At 33.0% G+C, this 23,848-nt stretch overlaps 4 protein-coding genes across 6 annotated transcripts; 1 reads left to right on the top strand and 3 right to left on the bottom strand.

The window, feature by feature from the left end:
- The first annotated feature begins 10,443 nt into the window (after positions 1-10,443).
- Positions 10,444-12,279, top strand: LOC9319244 (U-box domain-containing protein 25). Its single transcript, XM_021032785.1, has one exon. The coding sequence runs from the start codon at positions 10,588-10,590 to the stop codon at positions 11,974-11,976; it is 1,389 nt and encodes a 462-aa protein (XP_020888444.1). The 5' UTR covers positions 10,444-10,587; the 3' UTR covers positions 11,977-12,279.
- A 922-nt stretch (positions 12,280-13,201) lies between these two features.
- Positions 13,202-16,301, bottom strand: LOC9319243 (filament-like plant protein 7). 2 transcript variants are annotated; one of them, XM_021032808.1, is made up of 5 exons: positions 16,002-16,301; positions 15,775-15,877; positions 13,961-15,600; positions 13,837-13,873; positions 13,202-13,745 (listed from the first exon to the last, which is right to left on the bottom strand). In XM_021032808.1, the coding sequence occupies exons 2-5, from the start codon at positions 15,859-15,861 to the stop codon at positions 13,362-13,364; spliced, it is 2,148 nt and encodes a 715-aa protein (XP_020888467.1). In that variant the 5' UTR covers positions 15,862-15,877; positions 16,002-16,301; the 3' UTR covers positions 13,202-13,361. The 2 variants fall into 2 exon arrangements, with proteins under 2 accessions (XP_020888467.1, XP_002883176.2); XM_002883130.2 differs by having other exon boundaries at positions 15,775-15,880; positions 16,002-16,300.
- Positions 16,302-17,722: 1,421 nt separating this feature from the next.
- On the bottom strand, positions 17,723-19,795 carry LOC9319242 (zinc finger CCCH domain-containing protein 39). 2 transcript variants are annotated; one of them, XM_002883129.2, is made up of 3 exons: positions 19,681-19,781; positions 18,531-19,433; positions 17,723-18,250 (listed from the first exon to the last, which is right to left on the bottom strand). In XM_002883129.2, exons 2-3 carry the CDS (start codon positions 19,429-19,431, stop codon positions 17,982-17,984), a joined length of 1,170 nt encoding a protein of 389 aa, XP_002883175.1. In that variant the 5' UTR covers positions 19,432-19,433; positions 19,681-19,781; the 3' UTR covers positions 17,723-17,981. The 2 variants fall into 2 exon arrangements, with proteins under 2 accessions (XP_002883175.1, XP_020889430.1); XM_021033771.1 differs by having other exon boundaries at positions 18,531-19,795.
- A 998-nt stretch (positions 19,796-20,793) lies between these two features.
- On the bottom strand, positions 20,794-21,582 carry LOC9321375 (maternally expressed PAB C-terminal protein). Its single transcript, XM_002883128.2, has 2 exons — positions 21,329-21,582; positions 20,794-21,235 (listed from the first exon to the last, which is right to left on the bottom strand). Exons 1-2 carry the CDS (start codon positions 21,419-21,421, stop codon positions 20,987-20,989), a joined length of 342 nt encoding a protein of 113 aa, XP_002883174.1. The 5' UTR covers positions 21,422-21,582; the 3' UTR covers positions 20,794-20,986.
- Between the last annotated feature and the right edge of the window lie 2,266 nt (positions 21,583-23,848).

Raw genomic sequence — 23,848 nt, 5'->3', positions numbered from 1 at the left:
GATTCTGTAATCAAAAATCTGTGACTCATCCCAATCTGCATCAATTAGGTTCGAATCGCTTCTGAAATCTGAACCGTTTAGATCCAAAAGTTCATCGATTTCGTCTTCAAATCTGAATTGATTAATTAAAAGCTTCGATTCTGTGTTTATCTATTTTCTCGAATTTGTCTTGCTTGAAAATTATAATTCGTGTTACCTTTAAAAACTTTCTAAAACCATTGTAAAAATTTCTTCTTCATCTTCTCACTGTATTTATGTTCTTCAGTAACTATTGTACACTATTAGTGAAATAATTTTGATTTACCGTGTTTTTTGTGAAGATTGTAAACCTTTAAAAAATATTGTAAAACCATGAAGAACTTTATAAATACCTTGTGAACTATCATAAAGATACATATGTTTAACATTATAATACATTATCTTTTTTATCAGGTCGTAATGATTGAGTTGAATTGCATATCTGGTGTTTGGAAACTGAAAAATAACAATTGTTGGGATTTTAAATTTGATGTTGAAAGAGGAGGGTCTCTTACTTTTATCAATGAGGATACGTGTTTCACTGATTTGTGTGCTGTTGTTATAGAAGATTTTGGAATTGATGTCGGTATTAATATAGTGAAACTCAGTTATTCATTACCCTCTACAAAAGACATGCCTCCTATGTATATTAGAAATGATAGGCAAGTGCAAGCATTTATGAAAAAGCTTGCGGAATTCAGAGGCGGTATTCAGCTATGTGTAACTGTTGAGAAGGTATTTTACCAACATTCAATTTTGTAAACTGGTTTAACAAATTTGTAAACAGTTTTAATTATCTTTACAGGGGAAAACAAGCAGTAATCCAATGATGGGGACAAGCAACATCTCAATTAGTAGTGAGAGCAATACAGATCCTTATTCTACATATCAAGTCATGAATGAGGTAAAACAGTAAAGAAACCTTGTAAATTAGTAAAGAAATCATTAAAATAGCTTGTAAATAAGTTAACGAAGATTCAAAATAACTTGTAAATTTGCAAAAATTATATTACAGGTACAAATGTATTCTGCAAACCCTGCTCCTATAACTTTTGTTTCAGCTCCTGCATGTCATGTCATGAATGAGGTATTTTCAATTCCCTTACAAATTCTTTGAAAATCAGTAAAAAATCTTTTTAAAAAACCTTGTAAAACCCTTTTAAAAACCCTTTTTAGTACACCTTTTAAAATAACTTGTAAATCCTTTTAAAATACCTTGTAAAACAATTCAAATCCAAATTTTTTTTGCTTTTGCAGATGGGATTTGACTCAACCATCCCGGAGAGGGTTATAACTGAAACGGAATCCTTCTCTAATATATCTGAAGGTTCAGCTCCTGTAGGTGGTTCTACTATTTCTGCATCTTCAAATACTTTGTATTGTGGAAAGTTGTTCAAGGACAAAAAGGAAATGGGAAGGCAGATGCAGTTATTTGCAATGGAGAATAACTTCGAGTTCCGGACTAAGAAATCAGACTCAACACGGTATACTCTTCGTTGCATTGATGAAAAATGTAGTTGGAGGTTACGTGCAACTAGGGTTAAGGCATCAGATAGTTTTATTATTAAAAAGTATGTTAGTGAGCACTGTTGTGATTCTTCGCTAAGGAAGGTTAATCATCGCCAAGCAACTGCTAGGACATTAGGAGAAATGGTAAGTAATCATTTTCGTGGAGAGAAGCTTGCGCTTAAACCTAAACAACTGATAGAAAAATTCAGACACGACAATGGGATTGGAGTTTCTTATTCAAAAGCGTGGAGAGCTAAAGATCATGCAATCGATGTTGCTAGGGGTACACCTGAAGATGGTTATGAGTTCTTGCCAATGTGGATGTACATGGTAAATGAGAAGAATCCTGGTTCTGCAACCTTCATTGAGGTCGATCCTGACAACAAATTTAAGTACGCATTTCTTGCCTTTGGTCCGTCAATTAGAGGGTTTAAGTTGATGAGAAAAGTGATTTGTATTGACGGTTCTCATTTGAAATCAAATTTTAAAGGGACTTTGCTTGGTGCCTCAGCACAAGATGGTGACTTTCATTTGTATCCTATTGCATTTGGCGTAGTTGATTCAGAAAATGATGCTTCGTGGGACTGGTTTATGAAGTGTTTGAAGAAAATTATCCCGGATGAACCTGATTTAGTTTTTGTGTCAGATCGTGCATCATCAATTGCCAATGCTCTTATTGTTAATTATCCACTTGCTCATCATGGGATCTGCATTTTTCATTTGGAGAAAAACCTTGAGACTGGGTTTAAGTCATCCTCAACGCTTATTCCAGTTATGAAAGATGCAGCTTATGCTTACACAAGGTTTGATTTTGAACAGTTGTTCCATGAACTGTCTCTTGCTGACAACAAGATGGCACAGTATCTGTGGGATTTGGATGTCAAAAAATGGTCACGTGCTTGTGCACCTGCCAATCGATACAACATTATGACATCAAACTTAGCTGAGTCTTTGAATTCTCTGTTGAAAGAAAGCCGTGAGTATCCAATTGTCTGTTGGTTTGATACAATTAGGTCTACTCTTACCAGATGGTCAATGAACGACATGAGAAGGGTACTCGTAATAGGCATTCAGTTACTGTGAATGTGATGAAGCAAGTAAAGACACTGTATGATTCTACTGCACGCTGGCTTGAAGTGTCACAAGTGAATCAACACGTGTTTGAAGTGAAAGGAGGTACGTTGGTTCATGTTGTGAATTTGGAAACAAGAGACTGCACGTGTTGTGTGTTCAATATCACGAAAATCCCGTGTGCTCATGCAATAGCGGCTGCAAAACATATTAATCTTAACGAATATGATTATGTTGATACCTTATACTCCAACAAAAGGTATGTCATATTCTAACTTTACAGGTATGTTACTATATAAAACAAGTTATAAAACTGTATTTTAAAATTTTTTATAACCATTAAAAACCTTGTAAATCAATTTCTTATCAAAATCATCAAAAAACCTTGTAAAATATTATAAAAACATTGTGAAACCCTTATCATGTCTTGTAAAAACTTGTTCAACCTCTAAAAACCTTGTAAGACCTAAAAAAACCTTTGAAAACTCTTACAATTTTTAAAAATTACATCTTTGTTTGACAGTTGGACGCTAGCATATTCAGAGAGTATATATCCCGTTGGTGATAGGACACAATGGGAGGTTCCAGCCGATGTTGCTGCTTTTGTTTGTCGACCACCATCTTCTCGTGTTCCTAGTGGCAGGCCTAAGAAAAAGAGAATACCTAGTGGATGGGAGTATGGAAAATCTGCAACAAATTACAAATGTCGTCGGTGTGGTCAAAATGGACACAACAAAAGTAGTTGTGTGGCTCCAATATAGTTTTTACTTTATTTTATTACATAACATATTAAGTATTTTGTGACTTTTTTAAAAAATATTATTGAAAAACTTTCATAACTTGTTATAAAACCTTTTTTACGTTTATTCTTGGAGAAAGGTGTTACTACGTTTTCAAAAAGTTGTTACACTTGTAAGATCTATATAAAATCTTTTTAAAACCCTTGTAAAACCCTTTAAAACACTTTAAAAAACCTTGTAAAACCTTATAAAACTCTTGTAAAAACCTTTTAACCTACAAAAAGCCTTGTAAAACACTTTAAAAACACTTTTTAACCTCTTTTAAAACCATCATAAAACCCTTGTAAAAACGTATTAACCTATAAAAACCTTTGTAAAACCCTTATAAAACCCTTTAAAAAACTTTAAAAACCATTGTAAAATCCTTAAAACCTCCTTATAGAAATAACATCTTAAATCTTTTAAAGCCTTGTAAAACCCTTATAAAACACTTGTATTAACCTATAAAAACTCTTGTAAAAACCTTTTAACCTACATAAACCCTTGTAAAACCCTTTAAAAATCTTTAAAAAACCTTGTAAAACCTTATAAAACTCTTGTAAAAACCTTTTAACCTACAAAAAGCCTTGTAAAACACTTTAAAAACCATTGTAAAAACCTTAAAACCTCCTTATAGAAATAACATCATAAATCTTTTAAAGCCTTTGAAAACCCTTATAAAACACTTGTATTAACCTATAAAAACTCTTGTAAAAACCTTTTAACCTACAAAAACCCTTGTAAAACCCTTTAAAAAACTTTAAAAAACCTTGTAAAACCTTATAAAACTCTTGTAAAAACCTTTTAACCTACAAAAGCCTTGTAAAACACTTTAAAAACACTTGTTAATCTCTATTAAAACCATCATAAAACCCTTGTAAAAACGTATTAAATCTATAAAAACCCTTGTAAAACCCTTTAAAAAACTTTAAAAACCATTGTAAAAACCTTAAAACCTTCTTATAGAAATAACATCATAAATCTTTTAAAGCCTTGTAAAACCCTTATAAAACACTTGTATTAACCTATAAAAACTCTTGTAAAAACCTTTTAACCTACAAAAACCCTTGTAAAACCCTATAAAACACTTTAAAACCTCTTGTAAAACCCTTATAAAAATCTTGTAAAAACGTATTAACCTATAAAAACCCTTGTAAAACCCTTTATAACACTTTGAAACAAGCTGGATATAAATTGCAATAGTTAACAATATTCTTCATCTAATAAACTGTTCCATAAACACATTCGTTATCACTGTTTTACAAAATAACATACTGGTTTAAAAAGATAACTACAATAAGAAAGGAACTTATGTTAACTACATTCTTTCACACTTGCTTTTTCATTGACTTTAAGAAAGGAACCTGGTGTAAAGAGAAAGGCTTCTGTCAAAATTACCATACCTAGACTCAGTTTCTCTTCAGCATCCAGCGGATGCAGCTGATTTGGTTCAAACAAACGTTTTTGGAGTTGTTCCAGCGTAAAATGCTCTTTCTGAGTCCAGAAATATGGAGCTTTTGATGGAGCTTTGCCTGTTCGAAGTATTTCACTATCAATCAGGTCACACTGAACACCTGTAAGTGAATACAAATTTGATATTAGAGTTTTATAAAAACTTGTAAAACACATTGTTAAATGTTTTTAAATACATTGTAAAACTTTTAAAACACATTGTAAATTGATTAAAAACTTACAAAACAAAACTAATTTAGATATACCTGTGGTAAGCAAGAATTCTCTCTCTGAGAATCGCATTGGCTGGGAGTCAAATGTGAACCAGAGATTCTTCTCCTTTAAAAGCAACCTTCGCTGCATCAAGAAGTGGAAAATCTTCCCCGAAAAATTAACTCCACTTCTTTTTGCTAGTTCAATAATAGGACCAAGGAAAGAGGCTTTAATTAGATTAAACTGTTCCTCCCCTAGTGCGAGCTCAACTTTTTTGACCAAATGCGTTTCGAAATGTTGAATAACAACAGCTCCAATGTTTGGTTCAAACCCGGGATTATATATACGGGGCGGTAGGTTAAGCACATCCAATGAGTCATTGTTAGACATCTGCGTAAAAACCAAGCATAAAAACCATATCAAGAATGTAAAACATTTAAAACGGTTGTAAAATACAGAAAAGGAATAATTCAGCATTTAAGACCTTTTTAAACGGTTGTAAATTACAGCAAATGAATAATTCAGCATTAATAACGAACCTTTAAAAAATGTTGTAAAATCCACAGTTAACGATTATAAAATCAAGAAATGGAATAAATCAGAGAGGATATACCCTAAATCAAGCATTAAGAAGCATTTACAAGTTAAGAACGAACCTTTAAAAATGTTGTAAAATCTACAGTTCAAAATCAAGCAGTCAAATCAAGCGTTATCAGTCAATAATGAGATAAAAAAAGCTTCAAGAAGACCAAACTTTCACAGAAACACAGAATCTAAACCACAGAATCAAACCACAGAATCTAACTTCCAAAAGACAAACCTTTCAAAAAAGCTTCTAAAACATAGTGAGGAATCTAACCTGGAATCGATGTAGGACAGATCGAAATAAAACACAGACGGAGACGGAGACGCTGAGAAATCAAAATCGAACAAAAAGATGTTAACGCCGATCGAAATCGAACAGATCAAATCGAAAACGAACAACGAGATTTTACCACCGATAGAAAGCGAAATCGAAAGGAGACGCCGATTTGATATGGAATCGAGATAACGGAATCGAGATCGGAAAATCGTCGCCGATCGAAATGAGAGAAAGAGAGAGAATGGTTGAGAGAACCGTGCAGATCTTAGGTTATGAAAGCAAGGGTACTTTGGTCATATTTGAATTAATTAAGGGGTATTTTTAAAAATGGCAAGCAAAAAGGGGCAATGTTAAAAAAGGGTGTGTGAAACAGGGCATTATTAAGTAGGGGATCATTTTTAGTGATAATGGACCTTCTTATTTTTGTTATTTTTATTTGCTAATCCAGAATTGACATTGTGATCGGTTACTTGGTACTTGGTAGCATGTAAAACGTTAAAGTTGTCTTTTATCCACGAAATATAATATGAAAAACTATATTTTTTTTTTTTGAGCAAATGAAAAACCCTATCTTTCTAATTAAAAAGTGTATTAAAATTCTTGTGGTTACTAAATTCTTCACTAAGATAGAGGATACGTGTCGAGCAAATGAACAAATTTTCCATGACTTTACCTGGAAATTGGAATATAAGATTTCATAATCAAGCATATATACCTAATTGATTCTCATAACACTACAGCTACGTGTGTGAGTATGTATATAATATTATGTTTGTGTGAACTTACTACTACCTGGACGTATGTAGCAAGGGCTAAAAGACAAAATCATCGTAATATTCATATGTAATGTAGAAGTGGAAAAATCACGATTTGCAATGAGTTATCAAAATAATATATAAGGGATAATGGACTAAACCGCTCTTCTTAAATCGATGAAAATGTAATAACTTTGGTTTCAGAACCGGTTTAGCGTTCAAAACAAAGTAAAAGACAAAAGAAGAAAAAGAGAGGAAGAAGAAAACAAAAACGAGGTAGGAGAGGACGAAGCTGGACCAGCTTTGAAACACTCCTGTCTTCATTCTTTGACCTTTGACTCGCTCCATTACCACATGCATGACGATGACAATTATCTTGATCAATATCTATCTATACATCCGTTTTGGACAAACTAGGAACTAATAATGTCACGACATTTGGTATCAAGTAATATAATAACAACATGTTTTATTAAATAGACTGCCATATCGTCATTGTTCTTTTTTTTTCTTGTCATCAATATAATTATAATTTTAAGTAGCCTTAATTAGTTTGTGATCACGCCCACTCTATTTATTTTTATTTTTAATTATAGTCTTTCGATTATAACAAAAATTCCAGCATTATAACTAAATGCAACGTACTAATTATAATACAGTTAACAGTTCCAGCATTACTAAATGCAACGTACTAACTTTTCATACTTCAAACCAATGATACACTTTTTTAGTGTTTGTTTGCGGTAAGAGATTCTATGTTTCACCGGGAGAGGACTAGACAAAGGCATTAGACAAAGAACAGAATGTAAAAAAATACACATTAAAAAGCTTCTTAGTTGTTCCCATGAGGACAATGCAATGGACAGGAAGATTCTGCCCTTTTGATGTTTGCAAATAAATAAAAAAGTAAATTAAAAGTAGAAAAGGGATCGGAAATATTAATTAAGGTCCAAGTCCACCTCCCGAATTTATTTTGATTTCGATGTATTTGTCGAGGAATATTTGTCTTCCTTCGATAATTTTGTTAAAGATGACAGAACCCTTCATTGGTCTAAAAAAAATGAAGATAACAAGGCCAACAAATGCATATAAATTATACAATTAAACTCAAAATATTTACACATTTCTTTCGGTATCTAGACATTAGTGTTGTGTGAAGCAATATATTGTTTTAGAATGGAGGTTTAAAATGTGATTATATTAGCTAGTTCTTTCAAATTCATAGCAGTGACTTTTTTCCACCACAACTTTTGTCAAAAGTCCAGAAAAAGTTATCGTTGAAGTTTCGATCCTACTTAAAGCCAACACATAAACTTATCTTAAATTTCACTACTTTGAATGCTGGTATTTCTTAAACAAAATAATTGAGTGAAGTCTAAATCTTCAAGCGCCATATCAAAATCGATCTAGGGTTTCGACTTTCGAGTCTTGACTACTAAGTAAAATATATAGTCATTGACTTATTGATCAATGCTTTAGAGGAAACGAGCTAAAAGTTACTGACTAGTAAGTAACTAGTTTTTGACTCATATGAATAAGAGACTATAGACCAGCTACTCGATGACAACTTTTGTCCCTAGTTTTGTAGTATTATGTGTAATTATGGCCTTGAACTTGTAAAAATAGAGCTCTACTATGAAAAAAAAAACAATGGAACACAGATAAATAGGAAACATATATTAATTCTTTCTTTCAAATTGTTAGATGTTTTGAATTTTTCTCTTTTTCGTAAAGTGAGGTGTTTTCTACTTTCTATTTATAATTTTATTTTTATCCCATCCATTTTTACTTAAATACCAATTGATTGAAACAGAAATATTTTTCTATATGTGAAAATTCAAAAATACTATTATTAAAGAAAGATAGAATAAACAATTTGGAGAAATGTAAACTCTCAAAGAATCCTAAGTAAGTAAACGAAAATAAGCAAGTGTAAAACTAAAGCGATAGAAAATGAAAGCATTGAAAGATGCGTGCAAAAAGAAGTGGTATTCAAAGCATACGTGAAACAAAACGAGTCAAAGTTTTTGCCGTAAAAGAAAAAACAGTCAAGCATTAAGATTTGGTTGTATTATTATGGGTGATTATCACGGGCTTTGATGTTAACACAAGTAAGTGGAACTTGTCTCGTAGGTCCCAACTTCGTTCCTAGTCTTTCGCAATTCACTGATTTAGTTTGACCAAATTCTATTATTTATAGCAAACAAAATCTACATCACACATTATATCTAGATCTTGTTTTTGATATATATACATTAATACATAGACAACACAACAATGGCTTTGGTGGTTGTGTGTAGTGATTAAAAGCGATTGTAACTTGAAGCTTGCGATTGAAAAAAAGTTTGAATGTCATGATTATTCATTATTGTTGATTTGTAGATATATGGAACGCTGATTCGTTAAGCTTTCAATTTATGGGGAAAATCAGGAAACTAATTTTTTTTACTTCAAATAAAATGTTAGTATACAATTTTTTTCAATGATATACACATGTGTCTACGTAGTGAGCTGAACTTTGTTCTCAAACATGTATTTTTTTAAAAATTAAATAACAGCTTATATTACTAAAACAAGTCAGAAATCTAAACCGATGGTACAAAGTTTACATAATTCATATTTTGCTGATATAGTTACGTACTTAATCGACATGTTCGAACATGTTGTGTAGGAAAAAAATAAATGCTGTTGTAGACATTTTTTGTTGTTCTTGTTTCATATAAACATTTTCAAAATTAGACTCATTTAAACAGTCAAATAAACTTTCAAAATTTCCCAAATAATTAGTCTTCTTTTCTACGTAAGAAATGACGAAAAATGAATATTGTTTTTGTTTGCCGTGATAGAAAATCAACCATGTTTCGTTTATTATGTAGAGTTTTTACAAATCAATATATTTGAGCGTTATATTAATAGAACACAATTGTAAGACTATGATAAAGAGATGATGTATAATTGTATATCACTAGATTTTAATCCGCGCTACACCGCGGGGTTATACTTTAAACAAAAGTTTGAAAATTATCTATAGATATAACCTATTGTTTTGTTTGGTTAAATATACTTACATATGTATATATTATATATATTACCCCGCGATACTTCGAGTCGATTTTTTATAACAATAATTTTTAAAGTTTAAGTTGTATTTTTTTGTTAATATTATTTATTTTATTTAGTGTTTAAGATTATATAACTGTATTTGATTGTTAATCCTAGGATTTCACCCGTAGTATACCGTCCCGTATTAATATCGACCCAAACCCGTCCCACCATATAACCCGTCCCATGAAATTAAACATCATTTTGTTATATTTCTTTTTAATAATATTTTTATTTAAAAACATATACAATTCGAGTCAATTTATAAGTTTGCTTTAAAAAACATATAGTTGTAATGTTTTTATTATAATAAAGTAATAATATATAGATGTTGCTTACTATAGTTATAATCAAAACCAACTAAAAATCTAAGTTTAGTGTTGATTATGAATCATAGTTACGACCAAAAAAAAATTAATCAAATACAATTAGTGTAAATTAACTAATTAAGAAAACAAACAGAAATATAACAAAACTTGCTTTAAAATCGTTAACAAAAAAAGGAAACATCATATTTAAGCAAGATCTTTGGAGCCAAAATCTTTTTTTCATATCTTTTATTTAATTTTCCAAATCTTAAGAATTAAATCCAGTGGCATTCCATTATAAATAGTAGTGAAAGCCAAGATTTATTTCATAATTGTATTCAAAAATGTATATATGGATTCATATAAATCTTAAGCTTCACTTCAAAGATGCGACTTTTTCCCCCAAAACATATTTACGTAGATGGCATCTCATGATGTCATCACTTAATTAAAAACTAACATCAAGAATTTTAACATAATTATTAAATTAAAAAATCCAGCAGGTAACAAAGTTATAAATGGCACACGTGTGGGCTCATACCCCAGATAAGTGTCTCGTTCCTCATATTCACTCTCACAACAAACAATCTCACCTTTCTCCTTCTTCTTCTCTCTCTGTTTCTGAATTTTTCTTAATGCCTAGAAATTTACAACCATTGGATCTTGGAATCCAAATACCATACCATTTCAGATGTCCAATCTCACTCGAACTTATGCAAGACCCTGTCACCGTCTGCACCGGCCAAACCTACGACCGAGCCAGCATCGAGTCATGGGTCTCCATCGGCAACAACACTACATGTCCAGTCACACGAGCTCCTCTCTCCGACTTCACACTCATCCCCAACCACACTCTCCGTCGTCTCATCCAAGAATGGTGCGTCGCTAACCGCTCCAATGGCGTCGAACGTATCCCTACTCCTAAACAACCGGCTGATCCAACCTCTGTTCGAGCTCTTCTCAGTCAAGCCTCCGCTATAACGGGAACTCACGTCTCTGTTCGTTCACGCGCCGCCGCTCTCCGCCGTTTACGTGGATTCGCTCGTGATTCTGATAAGAACCGCGTTTTGATCGCAGCTCATAACGCTACAGAGGTTTTGATTAGGATTCTGTTCTCTGAAACGACGTCGTCGGAGTTAGTCTCTGAGTCGTTAGCTCTTCTTGTTATGTTACCGATAACGGAACCGAATCAGTGCGTTTCGATATCTTCGGATCCGGGTCGGGTTGAGTTTTTGACCCGGTTGTTATTCGATTCTTCGATCGACACACGCGTTAACGCCGCCGCGTTGATCGAGATTGTATCGACGGGAACCAAATCGGCGGATCTGAAAGGAATGTTTTCGATTTCGAATTCTGAATCTGTATTCGAAGGAGTTCTCGATCTTCTGAGGAATCCGATTTCGTCACGACGAGCTCTCAAAATCGGAATCAAAACTCTGTTCGCGCTCTGTTTAGTGAAATCCACGCGACACATCGCGATCACCGCCGGTGCGCCGGAGATTCTAATCGACAGACTCGCGGCGGATTTCGACAGGTGCGACACGGAGCGAGCCTTAGCGACGGTGGAGCTTCTCTGCCGATCGCCGGAAGGATGCGCGGCGTTTGGTGAGCACGCTTTAACGGTGCCGTTGCTAGTGAAAACAATATTAAGAGTTTCGGATCGCTCGACGGAGTACGCGGCGGGGGCGTTGTTAGCGCTTTGTACGGCGGAGGAAAGGTGGAGGGAGGAAGCGGCGGCGGCGGGAGTGGTGGTACAGTTGTTGTTGATGGTGCAGAGTGAGTGTACGGAGAGAGCGAAGAAGAAAGCGCAGAAGTTACTGAAGCTTCTGAGAGATTCATGGCCTGACTACAATTCCTTCGCTAACTCCGATGACTTTGGTTGCAGCAGCCAAGTGGTCCCTTTTTAATTTTATTTTTTTTAAATTGGTTTTCACAGTAATTATTAAATTTATAATGTTTTTTTTTTTTTTTCTAATTAGAAGGAAAAATGGTCATTTTTGTGTGTATATGATGCGAAGATGTGAAGAAGAAAGATAATTTACAGAAACTTTTTGATGACCATGAATTAGTTTTTTTTTTTTTTTGTGTTTATATATTGATATTTTTTTGGTATGTGACTAATTTATCTTGTTATTGATTGGCGTTTTGAGTTGGGAAAAGTTGTTAAAGAAGCAAATGGAAGATATGCTTGAAGGCTTTAAAGTCTTAAAGTTTTTCTTTTTTTTTTTTAGTCTAAAGGTAAGTCAACTTTTTTTTGCATTAACTGAAAAAATAAATTAAAAAATAATTTTGGCAATTTCAGGTATGGATCGATCTCTTGAGTGCCATACGTTTGTAATGAGCAGTGCCGGCCCGATCAATTTGGGTGTCCTAAGCAAAATTAAAGCCCATAAATTTTTTTTTTAAAAATTAGATTTTTACCCTTAAAAAAATGTTGTAGTTGTCTCTAAAAACCCACAATATTTTTAAAAAGCCCTACAAAAATTATTGTATATAAGAAAACTTAACAAATTTTTAGGTAAAAAGGCCCTCAAAATTTTGAGACCCTAATCGGTGGCTTCACTGGCTTGCCTTCTCCGTCGGGCCTGGTAATGAGCGTCATTATGGTATTTTGTACTTTGTGAAGACCTCTTGTTAATTTATCTTCTTTAGTGTTTTGTTTTTAAAAGCATTTTTTCCTTGATGAAAGATGTTATTATAGCATTTGTTAACATTTCGATTACTATCTATTTTATGGACCCAAAAAGTACTTTAATGGTTGAATTGAAAAAAGATCATTGATCGGCTACATGGTCAAACTCACAAAGATTCAATGCAGTTTTGACAAAACATACGCTGCTTGCAAACAAACTGGGCCTAGACTTGGGCCGTGACTGAATATCTGCAACCTAGTTACTAGTTAGTGTTGATGTCCTTTGATGATAGTTTGGATTCAAATATGATAGTGACAGTGTGTGTATGAAGATTTAAAAAAGAAGATAAAAGTGATCAAAATAAAGACGAACCTAATAGGATTTTTTTCTCTTTTACATTCACAATTTTGATGATATATACCCTATGTTGGATATTAAACCAAATTATCTTAACACAACTAAAAACACAGTTTGGATTTGGTATACACTTTTCAGGTTCACGTGGATTGAACACATTTCCTTTTATTTTATTAGATCAAATAAAAGAGTCTAAAACTCATCACACCTCATAGAGTAGACACAAACATACCCACAAGCAGTTTTCACTATTCACCCAATACACACAAACAAAAGCCCTTGTTAAAACCCCTTTTAGTTCATCACATAGTCAAGGCAAGACATTTCTTGCTGCTCACTCTTTTCCTCCTGAACAACAGTTTTTTCAAGAACCCTAATCCTTGCTTCTTTCTCTGTACCATCTCCATCTTCTCACCTCTCGCCTTCACTGGTTCGTACACGATCAAAGCATTGTAATGGTTACCATCATCATCATGAGAAACTCGGTTATTATCATCCTCTGCTTTGTATGATGAATCTTTTGCCGTTGAGTCTTCTATATTTTCCCGGAGAGAAGATCTTTTGTGTAGAAATTTCATGGTGCTGCTTGTTTCTGTTGTAGATAACGCTCGTAGTTGCTTCCGTAAATTGGTAATCGTCTCTTGACACTCTGATAACTTCACAGAAGCTGTTGCTATATCCCATCCCTGCAAACAAAAACTCCATCATCAACAACAAACACACATGAACTCCAGATTTTGATATCTTATTCTGTAAATTCTGAATCTTTCCACTCACGTTTTTGTTTCTCTGCGTCGGTTTCTTCGTTTCAACACTGCAAAAACACAAAGAAAAGTGTTGAATCTTCGGTAACAAACAGAAGAAATGTTGAGGCTTTAGATGTGATTATTGTTTTAGTTACCTTTCTAGCTGAAGCTGAAGCTCTATGCAAGTTCCTTCGAGTTCTTCACAACAGCTCTTTCTGTAATCAAGTTCTACTTCAAGAGAAGACAACTTCTTCTGTGTCTCGTTGAGCTTAGCTCTTATTATGTTCAGATTTGTATCAAGATCTCCCTTCATCGATTTCTCCGTTTCCATCTCTGCCTCTACCGCTTCCTTACTCTCTCTCAACGTTTTGATCTCTGCTTCTAAGTTTCTGATCTTCTCCTCTGATTCCTCAAGCTTATTTCTCAGTTCTTGCTTCTCATCACATTCAATCTTCTCCACCTTATCTGCTTTTGTTAGACCCAAATGTCTCTTGATCTCATCCTTAGTCATAGGACCCGATTCACTAGGAGATTTCCATGTGATGCAGAGAGGATCTTCTTCACCTTTCTTTCTTGCTGCATTATCATTTTCATCCATACATCCTAAAGCAATCTTGATGTCTTGTAAGAGTTCTTTAACACCGCGTTTCGATATCCTCTCTTGCTTCGTTATAGCGCTCAAAACAACTTGAATCCAATCAAAAGATCCTTCCTTTTCATCATCCACTCTTGGATCCTTCTCAGTACACACAATGGCTAACTTCTCCATCTCATTAAAATCATCCATCAGTAGTTTCATCTCCTTCGAACCACAAGGGCTAATCACACTACTTTCGCTTCTAATGTCGAAACTCGAAGCCTCTAACGGTTTCTGCCCGCGGCTAAGATCTTTGATCTCCATGTTTTTCTTCATAATTATGTCCATTAGATTCTTGTTCTCTGCCCTAACATTCCCAATCTGCTCCATCAACAGATCATACTTAAGCTTCCGGCTTTGAACTTCATCTCTCATCATCAAATCGCTCTTGTTCGCGTTTCTTCTTCTCATCTCCATCTTCTTTTCTTCACCTTCATTCCTCATCGATATAGACTTCTCCGGAAACTTCTTCCGAAACAGAAGTCTTAACCTTTGGCATTCAGCTTCAAGCTCAACAATCTTGTTCACATTCCTAAGTTGCTGTTTATGCGTTAGCTCCATAGACCTACGAGTATGCTCTGTTTCCTCTGTTTTTACCTCAAGATCCTTCTCAAGAACATTATACTCATATCTCAAGAATGCGTTTTCTTTCTCCGTTGAATCTAATCTAGTCATCAACGCTTCAAATTCTGATTCCACCTGAAATTTACGCTCTTGTAGGCTTACCGCAAGCTCTTCTTTCGCCACAAGAGACTTCTTAAGCTGAGAGTTCTCCACAGCTAAAGTTTGAAACTTTGTCTTCATCTCAATTAGATCATCACCTGAAGATTCTTCTTGTCTCTTTTTCATAGTTTCAGTTGACCTGATATTGTTGTTATCAAGTCTCTTTGCCTCATGATCTCTCCCAAGAAGCTCGATTCGCTGCAGAAGCCTGTCGGATACACCACAAAAAGGCGATGACTCTCTATTCCCCAAACCAGTTTCAAGACCCATTTCTTCATCTTCAAGGAAAATCTCATCTACTACACTTTTGTCGCCATAAAGATTCACACGAGCATCTTTCTTAGGAGAGTTAAAGGCTACAGTGTCTAGCTTCTCACTTAGACTTTTTCGAGCTCTATCGGGTCTAACTCCATTTACTGGAGCAACCATACGTGCCTAAAGACCAATACCAAATAAAAAAAAAGATCATCATTTAAAAGACTTGTACTAAGCCGTAGAAGTTCACAAGCAATACATAGACACAACAGAAGCTGATAACGATCATGGTTTACCTAAAAAACATTGAACATTTAAAGCAAAGTTTGACTATTTCTGCAAAATTTTCGTTACCTGTACTCTGCTTCTTCTAGAAGAAGCTTGGAGTGTTTCTGCTGCAGATTCTATCTTTTTCTTCGACCGCCACTGATTTGTTTCCATTGATTCTGTAAGATGTCTTCTGCAACACATTTTAAAAGGAGATAGAGCATAAATAAAACATCGAACTTTATATTTGAGAAAGAATAAACACCAGAATATATATAAAATGTTGAATGAAGGTTGGGATGCAAGAATCTTACATAAGTCTTATGTAGTTCCAAGCTTGAACAAGTGTCTGAGTAATCTCTGCAACAAAAGAAGTATTTAACAAAACCAACAAAAGAGAACAAGAAGAGGAAAACTTAAGAAGAGAGATGAATCTTTGCAAGTAAATAAGGTAGAGAGAGGCATCAAGTGACTATGTGACACTGATATTAAATGTTTACGTTTCAACTCTTAAATAAAACATTAAGTAACTAGAGGTGTTAACAAAGTGTTCTGCATAATACACAGTTTTTAATTTTTATGGAGAAACTGCTTTAAATCTGCCCGTGAATGACAGGGAGAAAAACAATTAAAAAGAGTATTTGCAAATTAATTAAGACGTTAAATGATGTCCACAAGACATTTAGTGCTACCTAATGACAATGACATTTGCTTGTTGCTTCTTTCTTTGTTAATTTACTTTTGCCATCTCTTCTTTTCTTGGTTTCCTTTTTGCTTTCGTATCATTTCTCATAGTTTTCAAACAAGTGAATTATTTATGACTTGACGAAAATTCCACAAAATGAAAATCTATTTTACCAATGTTTTAGTTTATAATAGAAACAAAACAAACAATTCCAACGTTGTCTGATAACTGATCAACCAGATATGAAAGAGTTGACCTACATATATGGAAAATATTAGGTCTAGATATTGATTCTACCTACTTTCATTATTTGTGAGAAAACAAATATTAAAACTAATCATGGTTAGACAATCCACTAAATCACTAAACAAGACAAGTATTATTACTATCTTTCACTTTTCTTAACTTTTATTTGTTTTGGGGAGGGCCATAGGATTCCCAAGTGCTCTCCAGTTTCTCCACCGACAGTTTTTAGTTTTTTTACTACGACTCTACCTACAACAGCTCTTTAATTATCCATCATGTCATGTTGAAAAGAATACAAAAACAATAGTAGCAAAAAATGAAAAGTTCATAAAAAAATGGAGAAGTGGGGAAATAGTAAAGGAGACGTTACGAAAAATATTAATTTGAGGGCCCATATAGTTAGTATCTGTGGTTTCTATATAAAGAATAAAGCTACGATTATAAAACTATCACGAAATTATCATCAAAGATATAATATGTATAGGCAATATGATTTAATCACTTTAAGCCGTTAGTATGAAATATTTATTAATTGTTTTGTAGGGAAAGAAACCAAAAAGATCTCTTGGCATTATGGTCCCTTTGTTAAATGGATTTATTCTGCATTATTCGTAGTTTAAAGATAAATATTAAAAAAATTGATGATATAATTCCATGATTTTTTTTGCATGCGATGAATAAAGTACCTTATGCATAAGCATTCGTAATTACTTAAAAACTACATATGTATATCATCAACGGATTATAAAGAAAAAAATGTAATAATTGTTATTCTGAAAATCATCACCACTAAACCGATTAAATTTGAGCATCCAAAAACTCACTGTAGCACCGTACCAATTTTGGTTTACCGTATAAGAAAATTGATAAATCGATTAAGTGGTTAACCAATCAGTTTAACATCCGATTAATCAACTTGACGTTCACTTCTATTAATAAGGCACTTTGATTTAGATAATTAAACTTTAATCCAAAAACAAAACAAAAATCAACAACAAACACTTGAGGCCAATTTTCGGATACGCCAAATTCCTTCTAGAAAGTTACTGCAATATTGTATCTAAATCTCTTCCGATTTGTTAGGAAATTATAAGGCAAACAAAATACGAAACCTATCCATATATTAACCAAAAAATTAGAAGCCAAAGTAAACAAATTAAGAATATGATGCTATTAGTGAGCCAAGCCACTATTTTTTATGTAATCAAAGATTACAACAAAAGCGAAATTCTAAGCTAATAGCGAATCAAAGAATTGCTAATGAAATCAAATAAAGAGTGTTTCTACTCTTCAAAATTTCCGACCAAAGCTTTATCACTTTTGATCATCAAAAGACAAGACAAATGGAACCAGGCTAGAAAACTCAGCTCTCTACTGGCTTTGACGACTTTTGACCCACCGGTAAATCATCGATCCAGTCTCCATAGATTCGGTTAATCTTCTTAGAGTCGCTCCACTTGAGCAGACACTTCTTTCGCCGCCCTTCTTCGTTCAGACCAGAAGAATCTGCTGTTACTTGTGTAGTTGGTTTCATCGCAAATGCTTCATTCGCAGGTACCACGGTTTGTTTACTCACAGACGCGGTAGCGTTCACAGCTTCTCCATCAACCCTTCCAACAGAGTTATGCAACTCTGCAATTTCGTAAGCAACAACCAAATCAGAAACACAAGTTCACACAAAATCCACAAATGTCGGTCAAAAGAAGAGAATTCAGAGATAGTATCAATTCACACGACTTGCAAAAGTATACAAAGATACTATAACCAAACACAAGATCACACACAATCCACAAATATCGGCCAAAAGGATAGAATTCAGAGATAGTGTACACACAGGGCTTGTAAATCTATACTAGGATACTTTAATATAAGGTCCCATTAGCAAAAGATACATGTTCCAAATATAACATACCTGTTTGGCCATGAGCAAAGTGACACTTATCGCCAAAAGGGCATTGACCCGTGATGTCAAACTTCATGCACAACCTCGTCTTCCAGTACACAGTCTTGACAACACCACCATTGTTCATAGGTGCAGGTACCGGGATGCTTCCTTGTCTATTAACTTCAATATGATTCGAGGCAGTATCAGATGGTGGATCAGCAGCAGAAGTACCAACACTTATAACTGAGCTCTCTCTCAATTTCCCCGAGTCCTCACGAAACTTTGACAGATCCTCATGAATGAAATTGCACCTGTCCCCATAAGGACACTCTTCCCCAAAACAAAACTTCCTGCAAAGCTTCATCCTCAAGATTATCTTTTGATCATCTTCCCAATTATTATTCGCAACAGGCGCCAAAGACGGTCTCTCCCTCTCCCTCTCCCTTTCCCTCTCCCTTTCCTTCTCCCTATCTTGACCAGGAGGAGGTCCAACAATTTCCTGCCAATTCGACGGAGGCTGCCTCAAATCCTCGATCCCATGAGCAAAATTACAGAGTTCACCATTCCTACAAGTCCCGGCCCTGAATTTCGCACACATTCTAGTCTTATAGAATATATTAGCCGTCCCTTTGTTCACAGGAGGAGGGTTTAACGACGGAACCATCCAAGGATTACTACTCGAAGGCTGAGGAAACGATGAAGCCGGATTAAACACGTTATCATCAACAAGTCTTGGCCTTTTCAATGCAGGCTGTAACTGCTGAGGCGGTTGAGATTGTGACTGTGACTGTGATTCAGATAGTGAATGCAAGTCTCCTTGCTCGTTGTTCGTTGGATTAGCCATTGAATCAATCATCTGGGTTTGATTCCAACCACCATAAGGTGATTGCACGAACATGGGACGAGAATCAGAGTAACTCGAATCCATAACTGTAACAAAGATCGACTTTTGTGATTACAAAACTTATCTATATAACCAAACTAAACTAAATTCTTCAACTTTTGATTACGAAACTGCAAACAGATTCAATCGCAAGAAACGTAAAAACTTCGCAAGAGAGAATCAAAATGCTTGAAACTATGATGTATATAAACACGATTTGAGTGTAGAATTCGAATGGATCAACGAGAAGGAGAGTGTGACGAATTACGTGAAGAGTCAGAGATTGAGCAATACCTGGATCAATGATGGCGGCGGAAGATTTGAGAGAAGAAACGCGATTTAGGGTTTTTGAACATCTGATATATAAGTACCTTTTTTTTTTATCTTCTTTTGTCTTTTGCATTAAGAAACTGAATAGTAAAATAACACAACACAAATCATTTCATTAATTAATAAATTACATAATCTCTATGCTTTTAATAATTTTGTATCCTTCAACAAAATAATTCAAAAAATAATATATGTATAATGCATATGATGTTAAATTATCTAATTATATCGTATAACATTAAAACTTAGGTTGTCAATTTTTTTTTAAAAAACATATCTATTTGCTATGATTGGTTTGTCTCTGCTTAAGGTGTTTATCAAATTGAAAATATATAAGAAAAACTTAATAGAAAAACAATTTTTTCAAGACTATTATTCATTTGTCTCAAAACAAATTTCCCTTTTTCATTAAGAAAAAAATACCAGCTCTATATGCTTTTCCATTTGTTTACAACTCACACAAACTTAAATAATAAGTTATGATACAACGAAAATACTAGTATAAATTATCAAATTCCATGGCATGGTTTGGTGTTTTGAAGCAACACAAATCGATGAAATTGATGTATATGATAGATATGCCAACAAAGTAAATCAAAATATCATTAGTCCTCTATACTAAAAGTTATAAGTAAAATAAAGATATAAATACAAAAAGGATAGATGGTATATATGCTTGGTAAAAAAATTAACAACTAAAAAGATTGGTTTGTAAAAACTAAACATTATCTACTTACATCATACATTTAGATTGACAAAGTAAAGTAAATCTAAATATTTAAATAAATATATTTGGACTAAAACCTTTTGAACGATACTAAAAATCGGTTTTGTTTTTCAAACATCCTACTAGAGATGCTATTTATTTAGTGTTTTAAGTCATGGTTTACATTATCGATACAATTGAAACCAACATAATCTTATATTTTGTTCTCATTTAACAGAGTATAAGTATATGAAATTTTTTCTTAAACATAACTGAGATTTTATAAAAAAAAAAAAGATAAGAAGTTTAGACATCACTAAGGGAGACATTGTTTACAGACTTAAGAGCCATCTTGGCTAAAACATCGACTACAACCACCCTACTATTTATTTGGACAAAGCAAAACATTTTTATTCTCATTATTGTCTTAAAACATTTGGATACACTAACATTAACAATAATATATGATTTTTTTTTATTTAGACGAAAACAAAGATTTATTAAAACTCAACTTGAAGCCACATTTTGTTTCTCATATTAATAAACAAAAACCAAATAAACATTTCATAGTTTAGCAGGAAGCATGGAAGCTAGGAACTTGCAAGCATCTTCTTTCCCTAGTAGTTGCATCTGTTGCGGAATCCAGTCCGCTAAGATCTTCATTGCCTCTTTGACAGTTTCTTTGAGGGCTTCAGGTGATTCCATCAGATGAAAGACCCTGTCTTGGTCCAGTTCAAGAATCATTCCTGTGATTTTTGGTGCAAACCGTGGCTCAAGTTCTTCCACCATTTGGTACAAAGTCTCACCAATCATCTATTAAAAAGGAGAAATTTAAGTCATATAAAGATAACACAAACTATATCTTAAAAATAGCCACAATCTTAAGGTAAACAAAATCAGTTTTACCTTTCGTTGTGTTTCGGGAGGTAAAGAAGCAAGATCATATGGAGGTAAATTGCCATAGTACACAACTTTATTAGAAACGGATAAACGAACCATGGCTTAAGCAATGAGGACGAAGATATATTTGAGAGAAGAAACAAAATTTAGAGTTTTTTGGCGAATAAGATTTCATCTGCTATATAACAAGACAAAAAAAAATATTTAGGTAAATGACAATATTCTATTTTTTCTTATAATTGGGGATTCAACACGCTCTTTAAATTGTGTGTGAATCACGCGCTATAATGTAGCTAAGATAAAAATGATATATAACGTATGCCGTATTTTCAATTTTTGTTTTACGTAAATAGTATTAATTTTAGTTTTAGATTTGTTGAAAAACGATGGCCATATATTAGCGCGTAGTTTGAGTAATGTGATTTTACTAAATGTATTTTTAATTATTTGTTATATATATATAAACACTTTTACCGTTAATATTACTAGGTAACAATTAGCTTGATGCATGAGTATTAAGGTTGATTTTGATAATAATAGTGAGATTTTTCAAAATTTACAACATACAAGAATTGAAAATGTGGTACTTTTTAGTAAGTCCAATGTTTGTTACAAATTTATACACCGGAATAGAAAGAAATCCAAGAGAGTAATGCCTTACTCAATCAGAAACTGACAAATGTCGTCCATCCTCACCAAGTCAACATTCTCTGTATCCATTTTTAATTTCTTAAGGTAAGAAATCTGAGAGACTGTGATCTCTCACGCGTTGAAAAGGCGACTGTGAACACGCGCTAGTGAATCCATTATCTATTTATTTGGATGTGAAAGCCCAGATAATTTCATGGGCCTAATTTTTATAACCCATATATAGGAAAGGCACATAATAGTATCCGAGAGACAGAAGCAATGTTTGGGCTATGAGAGATATGGTGGGAGATTGAATAAGTGAGAGGACCTACCTTGTTGGTCTTTTAACATTCCAACCTTCGTATTGGTCTCAAATTATTATTCTTCTGATTGAATGTCGGCAAGGAATTAGTCTCTACTCTATATTCTTTGTAAAAAAAAATGAAAATTAGTGAAATCAAATGAATGTTTTGGTAATCATGTATAGCTATGGTATGGGATTTACCGTTTTTCTGTAAAACTAAATATGAAAGTGATACCAATCCTAAAACAATGTTTTTAGGTTTTTTTTTTCCCTACCGATATTCCGATTTATTTATTTTTTTGTTGAAAAATTTACCAATTTATATATAAAATTATTCAGAATCAGGTAGCTAGTATACAATGATTGGAGGATCAACCAGAAGATTAGACTTAAGACATAACATAAGGAATAAAATTCTTTTATTATTCTTACTAGATTGTGTACCCGCGCGTTGTGCGGGATTTAATTTAAAACTTTTACTTTTGAGTATAAATATAATCAACTGAATCTTAAAATATTTTACTTTACTCACATGTATTATCTTTCCAAATTATTAAAAAAAAATTCACACTTTTCACTACGATTTTTTTCGTTATCTCTTACTCGTCGTCTCCCGATATCTACTCTCTTTTCTCCTTAGATCGTATTTATTTTCTCCTTCATTTCTTTCAATACTCAATTTTTTTATAAATTTCATGATCTTTTTAATAAAGTGAATATCGGAAACAAAAATCTGGAGAGATGTTTGTTATAAGATTTTTTTGACCATGTTTGGTGCATCTAAAATTGCTTCATAGACAACAAATTTCATATATGGACTCATTCCTATTCATATTTTGCACCTTATCTTTCTACATAAATAATTTAACATATATTTTGATTCTAGATACTATTCTTAATGTTGATTTTTCTAAAATGTGACATTTACGAACTCATAAAAAATATTCTAATTTTAAAATATATTTATTTTTTAGATAAACAAAATTCTTCGTAGTTCTAATGAAAAACTCTTCAATCTACCATTACTATTCTAATTTCCAAATAGCATTCTCAAATATTATTATTATACAGTTTTATTATTCTATAAGATTATTTTATTTGTATTTGTGATGTTTAGCATAGTTTTTTTTGGTTTATTTCAAATCACCTTAGTTTTTTTTAATCTATGTTAATTTTCTAAACACTGATTAATATTTAATTTTTCTTTTTAGGTATTCATTTTTTAAAAAACCAATGCACCACTTTTTAACTTAGAAAACATTAATAATATAGAAAAATTTATTAATTTAAATATTTATATTGTATTATAATTATAAATAATAATATGTCGTAATCCTTCTTATTTTTTAATCGGTACTCACATTTTGAATGTCTATTTTCATGAAATAAGTAAAAACCTTTAAATTTGGTATTTTTAACTCTTATTTTCTTTACTACTAATAAATAATTGTAACTCTTAAAAATAATTGTTGTACCATTAAAATATATGATAAAAAAATTCTATCTCTAACAATTTTAAAATATTTACTCATATGTTAAAATATAATTATCTAATTTATATTTATTCAATCTCGATTTAAAATCTTCATATT

Source organism: Arabidopsis lyrata (genome assembly GCF_000004255.2).
Source record: "Arabidopsis lyrata subsp. lyrata unplaced genomic scaffold ARALYscaffold_3, whole genome shotgun sequence".
In the NCBI taxonomy this organism is placed as follows: Eukaryota; Viridiplantae; Streptophyta; class Magnoliopsida; order Brassicales; family Brassicaceae; genus Arabidopsis; species Arabidopsis lyrata.
This window is presented reverse-complemented; position numbering and strand designations above follow the sequence as displayed.

Coding starts and splice junctions, on each gene's coding strand:
- LOC9319244 (XM_021032785.1), top strand. CDS start 10,588: ATGGCACACGTGTGGGCTCATACCCCAGATAAGTGTCTCGTTCCTCAT.
- LOC9319243 (XM_021032808.1), bottom strand. CDS start 15,861: ATGGAAACAAATCAGTGGCGGTCGAAGAAAAAGATAGAATCTGCAGCA. Junction 15,601..15,774: donor CTAGAAGAAGCAGAGTACAG/GTAACGAAAATT, acceptor ATTGGTCTTTAG/GCACGTATGGTTGCTCCAGT. Junction 13,874..13,960: donor CTTCAGCTTCAGCTAGAAAG/GTAACTAAAACA, acceptor GTGTTTTTGCAG/TGTTGAAACGAAGAAACCGA.
- LOC9319242 (XM_021033771.1), bottom strand. CDS start 19,431: ATGGATTCGAGTTACTCTGATTCTCGTCCCATGTTCGTGCAATCACCT. Junction 18,251..18,530: donor CTTTGCTCATGGCCAAACAG/GTATGTTATATT, acceptor ACGAAATTGCAG/AGTTGCATAACTCTGTTGGA.
- LOC9321375 (XM_002883128.2), bottom strand. CDS start 21,421: ATGGTTCGTTTATCCGTTTCTAATAAAGTTGTGTACTATGGCAATTTA. Junction 21,236..21,328: donor CTCCCGAAACACAACGAAAG/GTAAAACTGATT, acceptor CCTTTTTAATAG/ATGATTGGTGAGACTTTGTA.